The sequence below is a fragment of the Bos indicus x Bos taurus genome, chromosome 1, assembly GCF_003369695.1.
Source record: "Bos indicus x Bos taurus breed Angus x Brahman F1 hybrid chromosome 1, Bos_hybrid_MaternalHap_v2.0, whole genome shotgun sequence".
NCBI lineage: Eukaryota > Metazoa > Chordata > Mammalia > Artiodactyla > Bovidae > Bos > Bos indicus x Bos taurus.
Window position 1 is genome coordinate 91,737,201 of NC_040076.1, and position 20,731 is coordinate 91,757,931.

The following is a 20,731-nucleotide window of genomic DNA, read 5'->3' on the forward strand; positions in this document are numbered from 1 at the left end:
CCTGGGCGTGATAAGAATGTTTTAACCTACAAACTCCTCTGAAGGTTCTCTAGCCTGCCTGACAGGCTCGTACGGCCACATGTGATTGCTCACAGCGTCCCAACCGTGAGAGGCACGAGATGCTTTAAACCTTCTAAAAACAGGTTCCTTAGAAAAGTTAGAAAACTATTAGTATAAGTATAATAGGCTGATTAGAAATTGTATTGGTGAAGGGTTTTTCATTTGTTGAGCCAATGTTTGTTGCTAAGTCTCCACATCCCCTGCCCTTACACACATTAATGAATATATAGAAGAAATAAGTATTAACCTTTGATATTAATCACGTTAGACCTTAGGCTAAGTAAATTCTTTCCTTAACTAAAACCCACTACACCCTCACCCTATAGGAATGTAACTTTATTTGGGTGGTGTCTGTTTTGAGAATAATCAGCCCTGGAGAAATAAGTGTCCTGGTTGACTGACCGCTGTCACAAGGAGAGGGTCGTAAATTGTCAGCAGGCCCCCCTGGCCAGAAGATGATGTAACACCCCTAAGACCTCTGTATACATTTGTATGAAGCACCTGACTTTGATAAAAGTCAGGACTGCTGACCCCGTGTGACTTTTGCATAACATCTCAGTGTATAAAAGTAGACCATGGAAAATAAAGAATTGGGATCAGTTTCTCGAAATACTGGTCTCCCCATGTCGCTCTCTCTCTCATTCTGGCTGAGTCTCCATCTGGAGCGCGGAACCCACCATGCTTACTAATTATGCCTGGGCTTCTAAGATCCGACCGGGGAGGCCTAAGTGTCTCCTCTCCTTCGGGAGAACGGAAGGATGCCTGCGGCCTACGTAAGTGGTCCAAACTTCTTGTCTTGAAGTTTTATTGGTCTCCCGCGTAAACCAAGCTACTCAGCTTCTTTTCTCCACTGAATTTTCCTACTGAGCTATCCTCATTCTATTACTCTTTATATCTTTAATTAATATCTAATTGAAGCTATTGTATCCTGATCCTCGCCTATGCCGTCTCTCCTTCGAATACCCTGGATCAGCCAGGGCTGGTCCCCGGCAGTATACCTCTTCACTGATTCTCCACCAACACATAGCTCATTGATTATGCACCTGATGAACATTAAGTATTTACTGTGAAAGTGACACCTATAGCCATCTCTGCACTGTCCTTCTTATTTCCAGTCCCTTCCTGTGTCCAACTCGTGCTTCAGAAAGTGATCATACGAAAAGGTACTTCTGGACTTGTATTCTCCTACTCAGAAATCATTGATAATTTATCATTATATCAGAACCAACTTCTAACCAACTTTGCTCCAAAATTCCTCATGAGATTATCCTTACTTCTTTACTCTTTACAGTATTTTATTTTTAACAAAAATGGGCTACTGCTTCTTCTGTGCCTACTGCTGTCATCCTAAAGAATGTAGTTTTCAGTAGGGAGGCTAGACTTCTCCCTGTTGAGAGCCAAGATATTTTATTTCTAAGGTGGAATAAGTTTTATTAGCAAATATGATCAGGCACTGCATACAGTATGCATTATTTTGGCTGACATTGAAATTCTTGGACGAAATACTTAAAATATCAAAGGCAAGACTGACGGCCATGACTTGGAAGAAGAAAAAAAAATAACATGAATGTGAACATCAAGTTGACAGAAGAGGAGAGAAGTAGAGAACAGACACAGGTTGGGCTACACTCCAAAAAAAACAGCCTGTGAAGGATGGTGGTCAATGAGAAATTACCACTGGAGAATGGCTGAAGACTTTTTACTAACAAAAATAACAGCAATAAAAAATAGATGATACTGTGTTTTAGGGATGTCCCTGGTGGTTCAGTGGTTAAGAATCTGCCTTCCAATGCAGGGGACACAGTTCAATTCCTGGTGGAGGAACTAAGATCCCACATGCCATGGGGCAACTAAACCTGAGCACCTCAACCTCTGAACTCTGGAGCCCATTTACCACAAGCCCACATGCTTCAGCTACAATCTAATGCAGCCAAAAAATTTTTTAAACAAATTAAAATTATGTGTTTTACATGCTAATCCCTAAGTACTTTTTTATATCCCTTTAAAAGCACTGCAGATGGTGAGTGCAGTCATTAAATTAAAAGACTCTTATGCCTTGGAAGAAAAGTTATGACCAACCTAGACAGCATATTAAAAAGAAAAGACATTACTTTGCCAACAAAGGTCCATCTAGCCAAGGCTATGGTTTTTCCAGTAGTCATGTATGGATGTGAGAGTTGGACTATAAAGAAAGCTGAATGCCAAAGAATTGATGCTTTTCAACTGAAGAAGTTGAAGAAGACTCTTGAGTCCCTTGGACTGCAAGGAGATCCAACCAGTCTATCCAAAGGGAAATTAGTCCTGAATATTCATTGGAAGGACTGATGTTGAAGCTGAAACTCCAATAGTTTGGCTACCTGATGCAAAGAGCTGACTCATTTGAAAAGACCCTGATGCTGGGGAAGATTGAAGGCAGGATGAGAAGGAGATGACAGAGGATGAGATGGTTAGATGGCATCACCGACTTGATGGATATGAGTCTGAGTAAACTTCAGGAGTTGGTGGACAGGGAGGCCTGGTGTGCTGTGGTCCATGGGGTCGTGAAGAGTCGGACATGACTGAGCTACTGAACTTAACTGATATGAAATTGGGACAACTATCACCTACATTTTATAAATGAGGAAAACTGTGTTATAAGTTTAAGAAATTCCTCAAGATCATACAGTTGAATATAGTAGAGCTGGGATTTGATCTGATGCAGACTGATTCCAAATCCATTTCCAAGTTGTTTGCATTGCTGTGCTATAAATCCCCCTGACTTCATGTCTTCAGTGGTATGGAGGTTACAGAAATGCAGTATTGGCACTACAGAGAACAACGATATGTGTGAAATGTCCCCAATTTACCTTTTCCAAACAGCCTGACTGCAGAAGTTGGTGGCACTGAATCATAAGACTCCTGAGTCTACGTGTTCCAGGAGTGACCTGTACTAAAGTTATCTGTGGACAACAGCTGAGTTGTGAGAAACTGCTTCAAGGTAAACTAACTCAGGAGCAGATGGAAACCCAAGTCTTTATTATTTTCCCAAATAAACTATTAGTACCTGCCTAGAAAGAATCAAGGTTGATACTGGAGCATTTGAGTCAGTATTGAATTCAACAGTAGCTGTAGGTACATATTCCTATTTCTTATCACTCTGATTTCAGAAACACTAGACATACATACTCCTATGACAAATTTGTATTAAATAGTTTCATCTGCAGAAAAACACTGCATGACCTCTATCAACATTGAGTGTGCAGCTTAGATATACATTCTGGGAAATCCTGGTCAATATGTCAAGGCCAAATGAGACCTAGAAGTATGTTTGGTTTGCTGCTAAGTTTTGCAGGCTTCTCTAGGTTCCTCTTCAGATGCTCACTTCACTTCCACTCATGCTGGATAAATTTTCCATGGATGAATCTTCATTCTTCTTCCCAGGACTTGTACACAGCCAACACAGAATATGGGAGCAGAGCTTTCTTGGATCAGAACAGCTGAGCTGCCATTTCTCAAAGTCTCTGTTGTTGCCTCTTTCTCCCATTAGCTTCCACTGTATCCTCTTCTCTTCCCTTCTAAGAATTTTCTATTCCAGTTTCTCATGGTAGCATTTCCTTGCTGGGTTATTTTATAACCCAGGTTTCTAATTTAGAAACCTTCTCTTAATTCAGCTGGCAGAAGGAAAACTTGATTTGTTTTGTTAGTGATTGTCATCTTGTTTCTCTTACTTCAAATTGTAGTCTAGTTTTCCTTTTTTTTTGGGGGTCATTCTGTGTCATTTTCACAGCTTCTCCTCCAACCAGTCAGCAAATTATTTTTCAAGTGGCATCCTCCCAATGGCTAAATTTCTTTTTCCTGCTTAATGATGGTTGTTGTTCAGTTGCCAAGTCGTGTCTGACTCTTTGCAACCCCATGTACTGCAGCAAGCCAGGCTTCGCTGTCCTTCACCATCTCCTGGAGTTTGCTCAACTATTATTGTAGCAATACTTAATACCAATACTATCTGTCATTCCATTTGCCCTTATTCCCAGCAGAGGAAAAGATGTTTATTTCTAGCATGAACATTGCTAGCAGCAATCACTATCTTCTCTATATGTGTGGCTACTCCAAAGCTGCTACTTTCTCAATTCTGAGAACCCACACCTTGAGACTTTTCAAATCCTCTGGTCCCGATTTCTTCTGGACATTTCCTGCTAAAAGGGTCACATTTTTCCACCAAAAATACTATAATAGGAAACCTTTTGATACCCTGTTCCTATTCATATGAAGGACTCAGCTGCAACATATATAGATGTTAAGAAAATTCACTTCAATATATTTTAATTTTCTTGTCTGTAAAGCAGCACTCTCACTGATACTGCCTGCAGCCTTAAACAGCTAACATGCACCACTGAGTGTCAGACCATAATTACACATAATTAGCAAACTGCAACTCTTTCAAAAGATTATAACTGATTAAACAAGAACTAACAGCTAAAGAATCCATGGTTAACAAATCATTCTTAGAATGATCATTTCAGAATAAGGCAGCTGTAAGAAAGATTTTACTTATTGTGTAATGTGGAGTTAGTGGAAAAAAAACTAAACAGAAACAACCATGAGTAATGAGGCAGTCCTTAGAAATGAGGCTATTTGGGGAAGAAGAGCAGAACTTTAAGTAAGTGACCCTTTCTTCAGTAAATTTAAGGAGACACAGCAATGCAGCAGTGCTTCTTATTTAGAATTAAATTCTGAGTTGGATATTGCAAATAAATAGAAATTTAAGGGTCATCAGAAGTCACCATCTCTTCCCATTTGCTGCTTCCTACTGAACTCACTCTTTACAAGTGGGTTAGTTTTATATTTTTTGTTGTTTATTTGCAAAGATAGTGGTAAACAGCAAATAAATCAGCAGGGAAAAGAGTTCCATGGAAGCAAGGAGGACCGACAGGCTCCACCAAAAATCTGCTAAGCAATCTATAGCCCCATGGACATCCCAGGGTAAAGGTCCAGAGGAACTGGCCTGGCCCACCCTCCAGGAACACAGCAAGTGTCCACTTGAAACTGAATGGACCACTTCATTCAAAATTAACCCCTAGAGACCTTTGCAAATTAGTCAATCTCTCCCTCCTTCCCTTTCTACTGACTACAATGCATCATTTTGTGTCATTATGCTTAGCTGACTGAACAACTATGTTCCCATTGGTTCCCTCTGGCCAGTGGGAACATAAACACCATAAATGCAGATATCCTGTAGTCTTGTTCATCATTTTGGTGCTAACCCAGCACACAGTAGGCCCATAAGAAATAGTTATTAAATAAATACATGCATAAAGAAATGCAGTGATGTTAAAAGGCACCTTGAATAAGATTTTGATGATAGCCCATCAGGTGTAATTTTTTAATGGAATATAAATTTTATTAGAACAATACAAACCCTTAAATTAGAAAGGTGAAGTGTCTCCTTTCCCTATAACAATGTATAGCTTCAACAATGCTTCTAACTCATTAGCACTTTTCTATATAAATATATCATACGCTTACCTTTGTGTATAATTTAAAGTCTTTGAAACATAATTTTAAAATTTGAACCAGGACAAACAGATTGAATGGGAATTTAGTTTCTCTAAATAAGAATGGCAGAAGGAAGGCTCAGATCTCTATTATGTGGCATGCCAGCAGCAAGTGACTCACACCCAGCTATGGCTCACAAGAGCAAGATGCAGAAAAAAATGTGTAAAGGTTTGGCCAAGAGAAAAACCCACAGGAGGTCACAAGGAGTAGCAGCCTATGAAAATCTGATACAGTTTATTAATATCTTGGCTGCCCCTCTGGGCTGAAACAAACATTTTTTCTTCCGTTGTGCTTTGCTCATGTGAATAGCAAGAGTATTCTGAAATAACCAGTTACATTCTGCCACCCAGACACACTGAAAGCAGCTATAAGATAATTTCTGATGTTTCAATCAAATTACAAAAATTATCAGGCTAATAAATTAGAACTTTTAAAAATATGTAGCAGCTTGAACTACAATATTGGTACAAGCTGATCTTACAAATTGTTCCCTACAGAATAGAGTTAATATGATGAAACTTGAGTGAAGAAATAGAGAGAAAACACCCACACTGATTTTATTTTTATTGAAGGTAAAAGCCACCTGCACACATTTCTCTTCAGAGAAAAATGTGCAGTTTCATTTTTCTCTCACAGATGGAAATGTACTCCACAGAACTGGAATGACTTCTTTTGTTTCTTGTTCTATCAGAGTTTGATTTGCATATTTGGGGACATGATAACATGTTCTCTGTGATTTAAAGAGTTTATAAAAAGGTAATTTGATCTTAAATTATAGTTTTCCTTATTTCTAATACTGAAAGCTGCACACCCTTCTGAGAAGTGAGTCATGAGAGGAAGACATTAGCTTGCCTTGTATGAGATAAAAAAAAAAAAAAAAAGTTCCACAGGGGACGAGTTACATATTATGACACTACTAATATAAGACTCATTTGGATTTAATTCATCACTACATCATGTTGCACAGGAAAGCAATTTTTAAGCAATAGAAGTGCACTTCATTTGTAAAGGACCCAGCTATAACACACAATCAGTTATTGAAGACAGAAACTGATTTCCCAAATCAGGCATATAAAATTTAATATATTTGCTCCAGTTATAATGAAAGGGAAGGGAATTTCAATGCCATTTTTTTCCAGATAAGAATGACTCTTTGTAAAATTTGGAAGATGCATTTTTGCTTTGGGAGTTGACTACATTTTCATACCACCAAATTTAATAAGTTGAGGAAATAAAGCATTTTTAAAATATTTTAAATACTTGGTAGACACTTAGAATGTAATTTCAAATTCTATCCTATAAATTTATTATTACATTATTAAAAATAAGATATCAGATTAATAAAATAAGTATAGTGATGATCATGGGCTTTTAAAAATTAAATTTTCCATATTATTCAGTTTAATCCTAAAGACTGACTAAATTATTTTAGAGTGAAAAATTTCCAGGCAAATTGCATTGGTTTATTTAAGTTTCCTAAATCTGCATGTATTACTAGTTAGGGTTCTCCAGAGAAAGAGGACAAGGATATATGTATGTATGTGTGTATACACACACACACACACACACACACACACACACACACATATAGAGAGAGAGAGAGAGAGAGACAGGGAAAGGGAGGGGGAGGGAGGGAAGGAGGGAGATATCTATTTTAAGGAGTCAGCTTATGCAATTGTGGAAGCTTGGCAAGCTCAAAATTTATAGAGTAGACCACTAGGCTGGAGACTCAGAGAAGCATTGCAGTTCAAGTTCAAAGGTAGTCAGTGTGATGGTAGAACTCCCTCTTCTTCCAAAGAGGTCAGTGTTTTTCTATTAAGGCCTTCAACTGATTGGTTGAAACCCATTCACATTATTAAAGATAATCTGCTTTACTCAAAGTCTACTGATTTAGATGTTAATCTCATTTAAAATAAAACAAAACACTTTCACAGAAATATCTACAATAGTGTTTGACCAAACATCTGTGCACTGTGGCCTAGCCAAGTTGATATATAAAAATAACCATCAAACTGTAGTTATATAAACATCTAACATTTGGGAAAGAAATTCACCTATCCATTTTGTTAGTTTCCCAAGATAGGGGCAGTGGAGAGGAAGCTTTCATCATCCATTTTTAAATATCTGCATTACCAACCAACTTTACTTTCTCTCCCATTAGCTAGAAATATCCATTTAAAAAAAAATTAGGTGACTGCAATAAAATATGCAATGTTTACAAAATTCAGTTCACTTCAGTTGCTCAGTCATGTCCAACTCTTTGTGACCCCAAAGGACAGCAGCACACCAGGCTTCCCTGTCCATCACCAACTATTCAAGCTTACTCAGACTCATGTCCATCAAGTCGGTGATGCCATCCAACCATCTCATCCTCTATCATCCCCTTCTCTTCCTGCCTTCAATCTTTCCAGGCATCAAGGTCTTTTCCAGAGTCAGTTCTTCACATCAGGTGGCCAAAGTATTGGAGCTTGAGCTTAAACATCAGTCCTTCCAATGAACACCCAGGACTGATCTCCTTCAGGATGGGCTGGTTGGATCTCCTTGAAGTCCAAGGAACTCTCAATAGTCTTCTTCAACACAACAGTTCAAAAGCATCAATTCTCCAGTGCTCAGCTTCCTTTATAGTCCAATTCTCACATCCATACATTACTGGAAAAAACAAAGCTTTGACTAGACGGACCTTTACTGGCAAAGCAATGTCTCTGCTTCTTAATATGCCGTCTTGGTTCAGTTCAGTTCAGTCACTCAGTCATGTCTGACTCTGCAACCCATGAATCACAGCATGCTAGGCCTCCCTGTCCATCATCAACTCCTGGAGTCCACCCAAACCCATGTCCATCGAGTCGGTGATGCCATCTAACCATCTCATCCTCTGTTGTCCCCTTCTCCTCCTGCCCTCAATCTTTCCCAGCATCAAGGTCTTTTCAAGTGAGTCAGCTCTTCACATCAGGTGACCAAAGTATTGGAGTTTCAGTTTCAACATCAGTCCTTCCAATGAACACTCAGGAATGATCTCCATTAAGATGGACTGGTTGGATCTCCTTGCAGTCCAAGGGACTCTCAAGAGTCTTCTCCAACACCACAGTTCAAAAGCATCAATTCTTCAGTGCTCTGCTTTCTTTATAGTCCAACTCTCACATCCATACATGACCACTGGAAAAACCATAGCCTTGACTAGATGGACCTTTGTTTGTCATATCTTTTCTTCCAAGGAGCAAGCATCTTTAATTTCATGACTGCAGTCATCATCTTCAGTGATTGTGGAGCCCCCCAAAATAGGTCTGTCACTGTTTCCATTGTTTCCCCATCTATTTGCCATTAAGTGATGGGAGCAGAAGTCATGAACTTAGTTTTCTGAACGTTGAATTTTAAGCCAACTTTTTCACTCTCCTCTTTCACTTTCATCAAGAAACTCTTAGTTCTTCTGCCATAGGGTGGTATTATCTGCATATCTGAGGCTATTGATATTTCTCCTGGCAATCTCAATTCCAGCTTTTGCTTTATCCAGCCTGGCGTTTTGCATTATGTACTTTGCATATAAGTTAAATAAGCAGGGTGACAATATACAGCCTTGATGTACTCCTTTCTCAATTTGGAACCAGTTGACAAAATTACGTCTTTTAAATTATCTACTTTAAATTTCTCCTATAAATTACACTGATGAGATTATGGGATTAATGTTTTTAGCTGCAATTGTCAAATATATTGCCTAATTTCTAAAGCATGGATTGAGATTTTCAAATTGCAAATTTCAAAGGGCCATCCATGTAGGTTATTTGAATCTTATTTTATTGACATTAAAAAGGGACATGAAAGAAAGAAATGTGTAATCGGTTCCCAACCTTTCCGTGTTTAACTATACTTCACTCCATTGAATGTGATCATTACCAACTTTTCTATTGCAAGAGTGTCAGGAAGTCAAGTGAATCCACAGGAAACTGACATACATTATCCTCAGAGGAAAAGGTTTATTTTTCCCTTGCACTATATCTGACTGATCTTGTTCCTTTTTTTGGAATGAATAAGATCAAGAAGTGAATGGATGAAAAAGCCTATTATAGTCAATGTAGGAAAGATATAAGAAAAAATGTGATAAGCCTTAAGGTTGAGCAGTTTTCAGGATAGGCAGCCAGTAAGCACAGATGATCTTGGTATATATGACAAAAATATTTCGCTGACCGTCACTGAAAAAGAGTCCTATCTTTATGTAAAATACATTCCTCCCATTAAGAAAAAATCAAATTTGAAAAACTAAGACTTCCTTTATCTTGATCCTTAACAATCTAATTCATTCCTGGTGTTTCATATCAGAGACAGATTTAGTGAAAAAGATAAAGAAAATTTGCTTACTAGGAAAGTAAGTAACCTAATTGTAGTATGTAACTTCGAATATAAAATAATTGAGTGTGGAGTGTGTAGGGAGCAGGAAGAGGGCAAGAGATAAGGGATAGGACTGAGAGAAGGAGAGAGGGTAGAGGGAGAATCCTTTGATTCTACTTCAACATTAAAAAGGAAGAAAGCATGACTTCCAGCTGAACTGGCCCTAGCCTGAGACAACCCATCCTGACACTAGCAGAGCACGAAAAGATCTGTCAGGGAATCTACTTTGCACCTCCACCAAACCTGTGATCATAGAAATATCTTTCTGTGCAATGTTTACTTGCATTTCTTCTTTATAGAAAGGAAATGCTCTCTAGATTAAACAGAATACCATTAAAAACTGTCGAGTGATTGGCAGACTGCTTGGAATGCAGCAGACACACAGCACATGTTTTCATTAGAGAAAAGAAAATCTGCTACCCTTAAAATCAACTTTTTAGCATATGTATAAGAATGTATATACATTAAAAAGTCAAAGATTTTATATATATATATATATATACACACATATACATAATTTTGAATTTCAGTAATATACATAAAGAGTCAAAAGTATATGTTATTTTCTTTTAAAAAATGAACATACACATAGAAGTGAAGGCTTTATAAGAAGGTCTATATTTTGGGTACATTGTCTCCTGCAATAAAGATTTACTGAGTGACCACGTACTATGACCTAAGGACTGGGCCATACTCACAGTTCTTTCTCTCCTGCAAGATAGAAGGTGGTTTATGTCAACAGAAAGAGAGAAAATAAAGTACTGATTATTGCAGGGAAAGAGAGAAAGAACTCAACTGGTGGGAGATCAAAAAAGGGGATTATAGGGATTCCCTGGAAGTCCAGTGGTTAGTACTCAGGCTTTCATTGAGGCACATGAACACCCTCAAAGGTTGCCTAGGATTAAGAAGGTGTCCTTTGCTTCAAAGACCCTCTGTCAATAATCCTCATTCATCCTCTTGGTGGGTGCTGCTCTTGCTCCTGCCAAAGGCCTAAGGATTGTGAAAGGCATGAGCTTTCACCTGTGAGTTGAGCCAGTAAGTTAAGGGAATTAATGTCACTCTACATAACACTGAGAAACTGAGTGAAGCAGTTGCTTTATCTAAAGTCCAGAGTAATAAAATATTATGGATAATTAAATAAATCTTATCCTTTGTATTCCTTCTGTGATTAAATTTGAGACAATATGCACTTGCTATCTGGAGAGATCAGTGATAGAATAGCTAATTACTTTCTTTAGGAACCATCACTCTACTACTGTTAAATTCATTCTGCTGTCATTTGCATAAATTGAATTATGTGCACTGCTTAAATACATTTACATGTTTTTCTCCAATTCAAATGCCATTTGCTTTACTGCCTTCTTCATATTTCCCAACCTTCCTGCTCTCATTCCCTCTAATACTAAAATTGGATAGGAACACACACACACACACACACACAAAAGACAGGCTAAAATATAATTCAAGACAGAGGAAGAGCAGGAAGATGTCTGGAAAGTGCAGCTCGAGACCAGAGAATAATTGCTTATAGCATCATCCTCAAACCTGGCATTTTAAAATTATAACAGTAAATATATATATATGTATACATACACACACACACACACATATACATATATATATATATATATATATCTCAAGAGAGAGAGCTAGGCACGAGCTGTGGGGTCAGAGGAGAAATAACTGGTGATAATTTATACATGTCCTAAACTTCTAAAGAGTTAATCAGCAGCTAAGAAAATACGGTATTTTATTTAATGTTTGTAAAGATCATTTCACAGTATAACTTTTAACTCCTGGCTAATTACTTGTAATAAGCCAGAGAATAATGAAAAATATTGCCTCTGTCCAAATAATGCAGATATTTTAAAAATCTAAGAATTTTTCTTATTGTTCATTTCATTTTTATTTGTTAACAAATAAAATACATCAACTAAATGAAATTCAGAAAAATGGGACACCATATATGAAGTAATAGACTATTTCACTACTACAACATTCAGTAAATATAAACTTTTAAATTATAAAAGTAGTTCATACATGCAAAAAAGAACTACAAGTGGTCAATTAAGATATAAAAGTTTGTCAACACTAATTTGGCCTATCAAAACAAAAAGTAACGAGGACCTAGAAGGTTGGCAGTCCTACAAGGCAATTTGGTAACACAAAGCAAACAACTAAACAAATTTAAACTCTCTGAATCTGTGATCTGCTTCCAGGAATTTATCAGAAGGGAATAATTAAATACACACACTTATGTATGAAAATGTAGGTACAACCTAAATGTACATTTGTAAAGAACAGGTTCAATAAATTCATGTCCTCTACATAAGGGAACACCAGCAACATTTTAATGTCATGACTCAATTCTGTGTTTATTGGTTTGAAAATGGTTCTCACTATACTGTAAGTGGAAAAAATTCAAAAGCAGAAGTCAAAAAATATACATGGTACAATGCAATTTTGCTGCTTGATAGGATAAGATAGAAAGAATAAAATTATGGGAGTAAAGTGGTAAGATTATGAGTGTATACTTTATTTTTTTCTAATTTTCTGTCCATATTTCACTTATAAGAAGGGGAAATAATAATTCCCTTTCATTAAAAAAGATACAATATTAGGCATAATTAGAAAGTGGAAAGAGTCTGACACAACTGGGCGACTTCACTTCACTTCACTTCTTCAGCAGTAAAAGCACAGCGTCCTAACCTTTCGATTTCCAGGGAGGGAGAAAGTGGAAAGGAACTAAAGAGCCTCTTGATTAAAGTGAAAGAGGAGAGTGAAAAAGTTGGCTTAAAACTCAACATTCAGAAAACTAAGATCATGGCATCTGGACCTATCACTTCAAGGCAAATAGAAGTGGAAACAGTGGAAACAGTGACAGACTTTATTTTTGTGGGCTCCAATGCTTTGGCCACGTGATGAAAAAAATTGACTCATTGGCAAAGACCCTGATGCTGGGAACTATTGAAGGCAGGAACTGGGGATGACAGAGGATGAGATGGTTGGATGGTATCACCGACTCGAAGGACATGAGTTTGAGCAAGCTCCAGAAGTTGGTGATGGACAGGGAAGCCTGGTGTGCTGCAGTCCATGGGGTCACAAAGAGTTGGACACGACTGAGTGGCTGAACTGAACTGAATCAACAGCCTTCCTGCTGGGTTCAGCCAACCAACAGATAACTGGGAGGAGGGCAGAAGGAAGAGCGAAGCCGTGGTACTTCTCACTCTGCTTTCAGTGGTGCCTCTGGGTGAGGTTATGTCCCCCACCAACCCATTTGTGTATGCAGAAAGTTCCAACTTCCACTGAGTTTCCCCAACTCACTCTGTTTCTCCAGCCTAGGTTTAGTAATGACTCTATTCTTCTGTTCATCTGTTGGCTGTCTCAGTGTCCCCAAATCGGCTTCTCAGTTTTTCAGCTCTGTTGAAATTATTTCCCTATTTTAAATGCCCTCTCTTTTAAATATTCAGGGAGTTTTCTGCTGTGGTTGGATCCTAATTGATACAATCACTCATTGTAAGACAATGTTGTATCTTTCACTCGATTCACTATAAGTAATTGACATTGAGAAATACCATGGAAGTTGTTAGTTTCTTCATTTGACAGAGACATAGAGGGACACAGAAAACAAATGATCATGAGTCGTGTGATGTTCAGACAGAATTATATTTCACCAACATCAGTGTGATATGTCTCTACATAGATTAAATGATGCATCTGCAGTGGGCATGCTCCCTAGAAGATCCCTAGAAATGCATATGTGCTAACATATTAATGGTAATAAGTTGGTGTAACCCAAAAGGAATATCCTTATGACTTAATATCCCTTTCTCTCAACTATCTACACACAACAAATACGTTTCACTTAGGTTTAGTCTTTATTACCAAGTATGGAAGACCCAAGTGAACACTAATAATTAATCTTCCCTTCCAGTTCCTCACCTCTCTAAATACGTCAACTAGGAAACCCTTTACAATTCAACATATATGTTAATGATAGGATAAGCAATAAAATTTAACTTACCCATTTGTCATATGATTTGAGTGGAGCTTTTCCCAAGAACTCAGAATTAAAGCCTGATAAAAATATTTTACCATTTAACTTATAAATAACACATTCTGGCTAAAGAGGTCATAGGCAGACTTACCTTAAAAGAGAGATGACCTTTTACAACTGCCTGATACGTGGAACCCAATGTGTTTCAATAAAAATACTCATTGGGAAGCTCAGTGATGCAGTGGATCAAATACTACCAGTGTTTGCCTTAGCTCCTGACAGTTATTTCAGTTCATAAAGCACATTTATTTTATTCTGATGTCATTAAAAATTTCAATCATATGGCTAATGCACTAGTTTTTATTACATGTACATCCAGCAATCTTTGCATCCCAATTTGCCCTACCTGGGATTTCCCAAGAGGGAGAAAATATAGTGGCTCAAGTCTTTTAGTCTCTACAGTGGTTATGGTTCTTATCATTGATTATCAAAGCAACGTCATAAATTTGTATTATAGTATCATAAATCTGAAACCATGCATCCCCCTCCGTGAAGGGGTTATTGGTAAGTTATGTCTCTCAGCTTGCAAGACTAACTTTAAACCATGGAAACATCACCAGTAGGATATTCCCTGTAAGACCTCTTTCCCAGGAGATGCATCCCACCAACATCCATTTTTTGCACACCTACCTGAAAGACTTCTTAATATCTTCTCCTTGGATTGTCTTGAGAATCTCCTGGTATAAATGAAGATCAAGTGTTCCTGAAGATGTAGCATTTGAAGGGCAATTTTTATGTGAGTAATAGCCTATCAAGATTCCAGAAATAAATAAAATGATTGCCGTGCAAAATATTTTTAAAAGGCGGCAAAAGTTGCAGGGGTTGCTCTTTGGTGCAGATCTTGTATAATGGGTCACATAGTCAGATTCTTCTTGAAGTCTCTGAAACCTTCCTTTGGGTGAAGTTGCTGGTTGAATGGGATCAAGATTGAGGTCTGCAGTCTCTGAATTTTCCAGATTCTGATTCTCAGCACTATTTAGCTGGAACTGGTCAAAACCAGGCTCTTCCAGTTCCTTTTCCATGTCCCACTCTAAGTCAAGTGCAGTGGCTTGGAGGTCATCATTGTCTAAGTACTGTGAATGTCCTGGAGCTCTTTGATCTGCATTGACCTTCTGATAGGCCATCTTTTTACCTGTGAAAATAAGAAAAGTATATTTTCTAAAAATAAACCAACAAAGACAACCTCCAAGGTGAAAACAAGTAATCTATATCACGTTCTAAGTCATTTCAGCTTCAGTCATATCACGTTCTAACTCTTTGAGATCCTTATGGACTACAGCTTGCCAATCTCTTCTGTCCATGGGATTCTCCAGGCAAGAATACTGGATTGAGTTGCCATGCCTTCCTCTGGGGCAATCTTCCCAATCCAAATTAGCTGTTTAGAAAATTGTAATGATTATGAGTAGGGGAAATACATCATTTCTGTAGTATGCATAAGTGCATGCATGCATGCTCAGTCATGTTCAACTCTTTGGGACCCCATGGACTGTAGCCCTCCAGGCTTCTCTGTCCATAGGATTTTCCAGGCAAAAATATTGGAGTGGGTTGTCATTTCCTCTTTCAGGGGATCTTCCCAACCCAGGAATCAAACCCGCATCTCTTGCATCTCCTGAACTGGCAGTCAGATTCGTTACTGCTGAGCCACTGGGGAAGCCTCCCTAAAGAAAATCATTCAATAATAATTTAATCTTATACTGTGCTGTTGATGTTTACTATAGGAGAAAAGACAATAAATAAGAATAGAAGGCACTTGATGCAAAACTATGAGAAAACATAATATGTACACACACACACAATTCCTCTGAAGCTCAGAATAAAACTCAGATGCACAACTGCATTAAAGATAATATATGCAATGAAGAAAAAGTTTAAACTTGTTTTTCAAGGTCACTTTTAAGAAAAACTGAGAACAGAAGCAATAATGCTGTGACTTTTTAAGTTAAGATGAGGTGGGAATAGGGGGAAGACCCTGGGATCAGTTACATTACCAGAGCTCATTTTAAAAATGTAAGTTCAAGGTAAGAATGAAAACAGTAAAATGAAGTAGCACCTCTATAGAAATTCAAGAAGCAAAATATGGTGTTTTGCCTACTCATGAGTTATCAAAATGATTGGAAAACCTTGACACTACCATAGAAAGCTAACATGTTCCCTGGGATTAGTGACATGAATTGGCCTGGCTCACTGAACTTTAAATAAAGTCGGGATGGCATCTATCCAAACAAGGAAGCCTTTTGCCAGGATAGGAGGGTTTAGTTTCATAACCTTGCTACAGAGTGGCAGATGGAGGCTTTTCTCCCCTACACAGTTCTGGATGACAGTTTGCTGTGTCCTGCAGAGTGGTATTAGGATAACTGGGCTAATTAACTACAAGTGGTCTTCAGTCTGTATTCAGTAACACACTGGTGTATTGTGGTTGCAGATTAAGAGTATTTATACTTAAATTTTCTGTGTATTAGATTTGTCATCCCAGCTGGATTCTAAGGTCTCTCACTATGTTTTATGATTTTTTCTATGTGCACCACTGTGATGGGTGAAAAATAGAACATAGCCGACAACTGATTTCCCAAATGCCTTAGGGCCAGTTGTGAACAAGTGAACTCTAATGAAAAAGGTACAAAGACTTCATGAAAGAGTGGCATTATGTACAGAATTATGGGTATATACAATTTCAATCCTGGCTGGCAGGTTTCCATATACATTAAAACGTCCTGAATGTTTAAGACAATTCAAGTACCATTAAGTATTAACTTTACAAGATAAAAAGTTTAACTCCGATTAAATTTCTCATCTGCTACCATATCTTCTAGGATTTAGTCTTGTACAGGCTGACTCAATAAAGATGAGTATCTAATATATGTCAGGTACTGGAATAGGCAGTGAAAACGAAGATGAATGGGTCCCTATTCCTCAAGCAGGGAACGATTCAAAAAGAACAACAGACCTTTGAACAAACAAGTCAGTCACATAACAAATGCAAAAATGCAAGGGAGACTCAGTGGTGATGGATTCTAGCAGGAAATGTGGGAAATGACTCTCTGTTGAAGTTCTTTCTAACTGGAGAGAAGAGAGGAGTACTACTGGAGAGAAGGGAGAAGTTAAACTAGGGCAGACAAGGGGTGTGAGAGGAGAGCAGCTAGGCGGGGGTGAAACATAAAAACACACAGATGAACACGAGTGCATGGTACATGGAGCACTTGATAAACCCAGACTGGCGTGCTATGACAGGGGAGGGAGCACAAGAGCCTGAGCTGGAGAAAAAGCTAAGAAAGGGTAATCGTGGCCAAAAGGCTTACCTTCTCTGCAACTCAGGGTCTTCATTTGTGAAACGGGCATGATGGTAACATAAACCTCATAGTACTGTCAATAGAATTAACTGAGATAGCGAACGTAAAGCACCAATTTGGGTCATATAGGCCGTATGGGTTTAAAGGGCCATTTCTTATATTGGAGGAGGGAGGAGAGTCAAGGATTGTTGAAAGAAATAAAATCAGTTAGATAATATAGAAGACAAGACATAATTCTTCATGACATTGTGGAAAAGGGAAGAGGTTGCATAATATGCTCACACACGCACACTTGACACACAATATGAAGCTTGTTGTTTTACAGTTAGTCCCTGTGTAGACTAGGGTCTTTTTTTTAAAGTGCCACATGGCATACTAACTGTTATGCAGGTGTTTAATTGGTACTATGTATTAGAACAGCCTGAGGAGTGACTCTTTTTTTTCCCCTCCCTCTTCTGTTCTGCCTCCTTCCCTCTCCCCTTTTTCTGCTTGACCTGTTTTCCACAATGATTCAAAAAAAAAAAATGCATTATTTGAATTCTTTGGTCACAACAAGACAAGCAGAGAAATGGAGTGATTATGGAGTTAGTGATAATTATTGACAGGTTAGGAGATGGTTATCAGAGAAGGCAATGGCACCCCACTCCAGTACTCTTGCCTGGCAAATCCCATGGATGGGGGAGCCTGGTGGGCCGCAGTCCCTGGGGTCGCTAAGAGTCGGACACGACTGAGCGACTTCACTTTCACTTTTCACTTTCATGCATTGGAGAAGGAAATGGCAACCCACTCCAGTATTCTTGCGTGGAGAATCCCAGGGATGGGGTAGCCTGGTGGGCTGCCATCTATGGGGTCGCACAGAGTCGGACACCACTGAAGCGACTTAGCAGCAGCAGCAGGAGATGGTTATAGTTGGTTAAAAAAAAAAAACAACAACAAAAAAAAACAGCATGAGACATTACTAGAGAACAGGAAAAACCTGAAGGCAGTAGAAATAAAGTATCTTTAAAATCCATGATTCTAACCTATTTCATATTACAGAAGAGAAAGCTGATGTCCAATGCTGAATCATTCTTTTGGCTGAGAAAAGTGATATTTCAGGACACATTTCAGGTGATTTGTGGTTTTATAAAACTATTAGATTAATGTTAGTGATTAATAAACTGTGGTGTTAAAAACCCCACAATCCATTTTTTAATGCACACTGCAAAATAGTACAATTTCTAGCAGTTATCAATTTTTTTTTCTTATTTGACTTATCTTGACATATGATTATTTACTTCTTTAACAGTTCAGTTTCTGCATTATTGATTTATTTAGACACTGTTTCAATATAGTTTTCTAGATTTTTTTTCCTCCCATTTTAATGAATCAGAGTGTCTCTAATAGTTTTCTTTAAAAATACTGAATTGTAGACTGTGGTTTATGCTCAAGGAAGATTTTGGCACACAGAAGTTACTACAGAAAAGTGAGATCACTAATTCTGACCTCTAATACAAACATTCAAAGTCATTTCTCTACAAATCATTTACAAACCAACTGCAGTGATGAGGAAGAGTTTTCATTTCTAGCCTGACAATAGGCATTCCATCACCTGTACATCAGCAATTTAACGCTTTTCAAACATCAGACAGAGCCATCAATTAGAATGTTATGCAGATACAGATATTAACTCCTCACCATGATGGATATCTCCCTGACATCCTTACTACCACTTCTGGACTCATTACAAATTTATAAATTTACACTAAATTCTATCTTCCAGGAGACCAGTATCTGCATGGATTGAGCCACTTGATCTAACAAAACCCAAAATTTTAGGAAAATTTTCAAAGAAATAGATTGTGATAACATATAATGGGCTTCCCTGGTGGCTCAACTGGTTAAGAATCTGCCTGCAGTGCGGGAGGCCTGGGTTCTATTCCTGGGTTGGGAAGATCCCCTGGAGAAGAGAATGGCCACCCACTACAGTATTCTGGCCTGGAGAATTCCATGGACTGTATAGTCCATGGGGGTCTCAAAGAGTCAGACACAACTGAGGGACTTTCACTTTCAACACATACAATAAAGCACTGAAAAACTTATTTGATAAATGTATATTATAGATCATTAGAAATTCATTTGTTTAAAATTATTTTAAGGAAAAAATGGGGAAAAAATCTGGTGGCTCAGATGGTAAAGAGTCAGTCTGCCAAGCAGGAGACCCAGGTTTGATCCCTGGGTTAGTAAAATACCCTGGAGAAGGAAATGGCAACCCACTCCAGTATTCTTGCCTGGAGAATTCCATGGACAGAGGAGCCTGGCGGGCTACATTCCATGGTGTCACAAAGAGTCGGACACAGCTAAGTGACTAACACACACACACAGGAAAATATTATACCTTTTTACAAAAGCATAAATCTCAGCCCTGACAGTTTTGTTTCACTTACCCTATTTAAAATGAACTTCTCAAAAATTAAACTGAATAAAACTAATGATATATTCAATTTTAAATAAGGATGAATTATTTCATTTGTCCCACAAATAACATAGCTTTCTTTAAAAACCTATTACCCATGAGACCAAGCAAAGGAAATATCTCATTTTTTTTTTTTCACCAGAACTTTAAAATTCCCAAATACAATGGAAATTTTATATTGTAAAAGGAAATCTTCAGCAAAATCAGTATGTCTTAGGTATGATTGCATAATTAGGTCAAACTTCACACATTTTCTACAACTGATATACTTGATTCATTCTAACTTATACTGTCATATTAGTTTACAGCTACCATATATGAGAAATTTTTTAAAAATACATGGGGCAGATTTTAGAATCTACCACATGAATTTTTCCCTAAAAGAAATGTACTTAGTTCAGTTCAGTTGCTCAGTCGTGTCCGACTCTTTGCGACCCCATGAATCGAAGCACGCCAGGCCTCCCTGTCCATCACCAACTCCCAGAGTTCACTCAAACTTACGTCCATCAAGTCGGTGATGCCATCCAGCCATCTCATCCTCTGTCGTCCCCTTCTCCTCCTGCCCCTAATCCCTCCCAGCATCAGAGTCTTTTCCAATGAGTCAACTCTTTGTATGAGGTGGCCAAAGTACTGGAATTTCAGCTTTAGCATCATTCCTTATTCCTTCCAAAGAATGCCCAGGACTGATCTCCTTTAGGATGGATTGGTTGGATCTCCTTGCAGTCCAAGGGACTCTCAAGAGTCTTCTCCACCACCACAGTTCAAAAGCATCAATTCTTTGGCGCTCAGCTTTCTTCTCAGTCCAACTCTCACATCCATAGATGACCACTAGAAAAACCATAGCCGTGACTAGACGGACCTTTGTTGGCAAAGTAATGTCGCTGCTTTTGAATATGCTATCTAGGTTGGTCATAACTTTCCTTCCAAGGAGTAAGCGTCTTTTAATTTCATGGCTGCAAT

At 38.2% G+C, this 20,731-nt stretch overlaps 1 protein-coding gene across 3 annotated transcripts in view; it reads right to left on the bottom strand.

The window, feature by feature from the left end:
- Positions 1-20,731, bottom strand: part of NAALADL2 (N-acetylated alpha-linked acidic dipeptidase like 2) — a 1,546,902-nt gene that overhangs the window by 822,583 nt on the left and 703,588 nt on the right. For all 3 annotated transcript variants that reach the window (XM_027540660.1, XM_027540668.1, XM_027540650.1), the window contains one exon: positions 14,660-15,161. In XM_027540660.1, coding sequence (XP_027396461.1) covers positions 14,660-15,153 — 494 coding nt within the window. In that variant the 5' untranslated portion in view covers positions 15,154-15,161. The remainder of the gene's footprint in view (positions 1-14,659; positions 15,162-20,731) is intronic.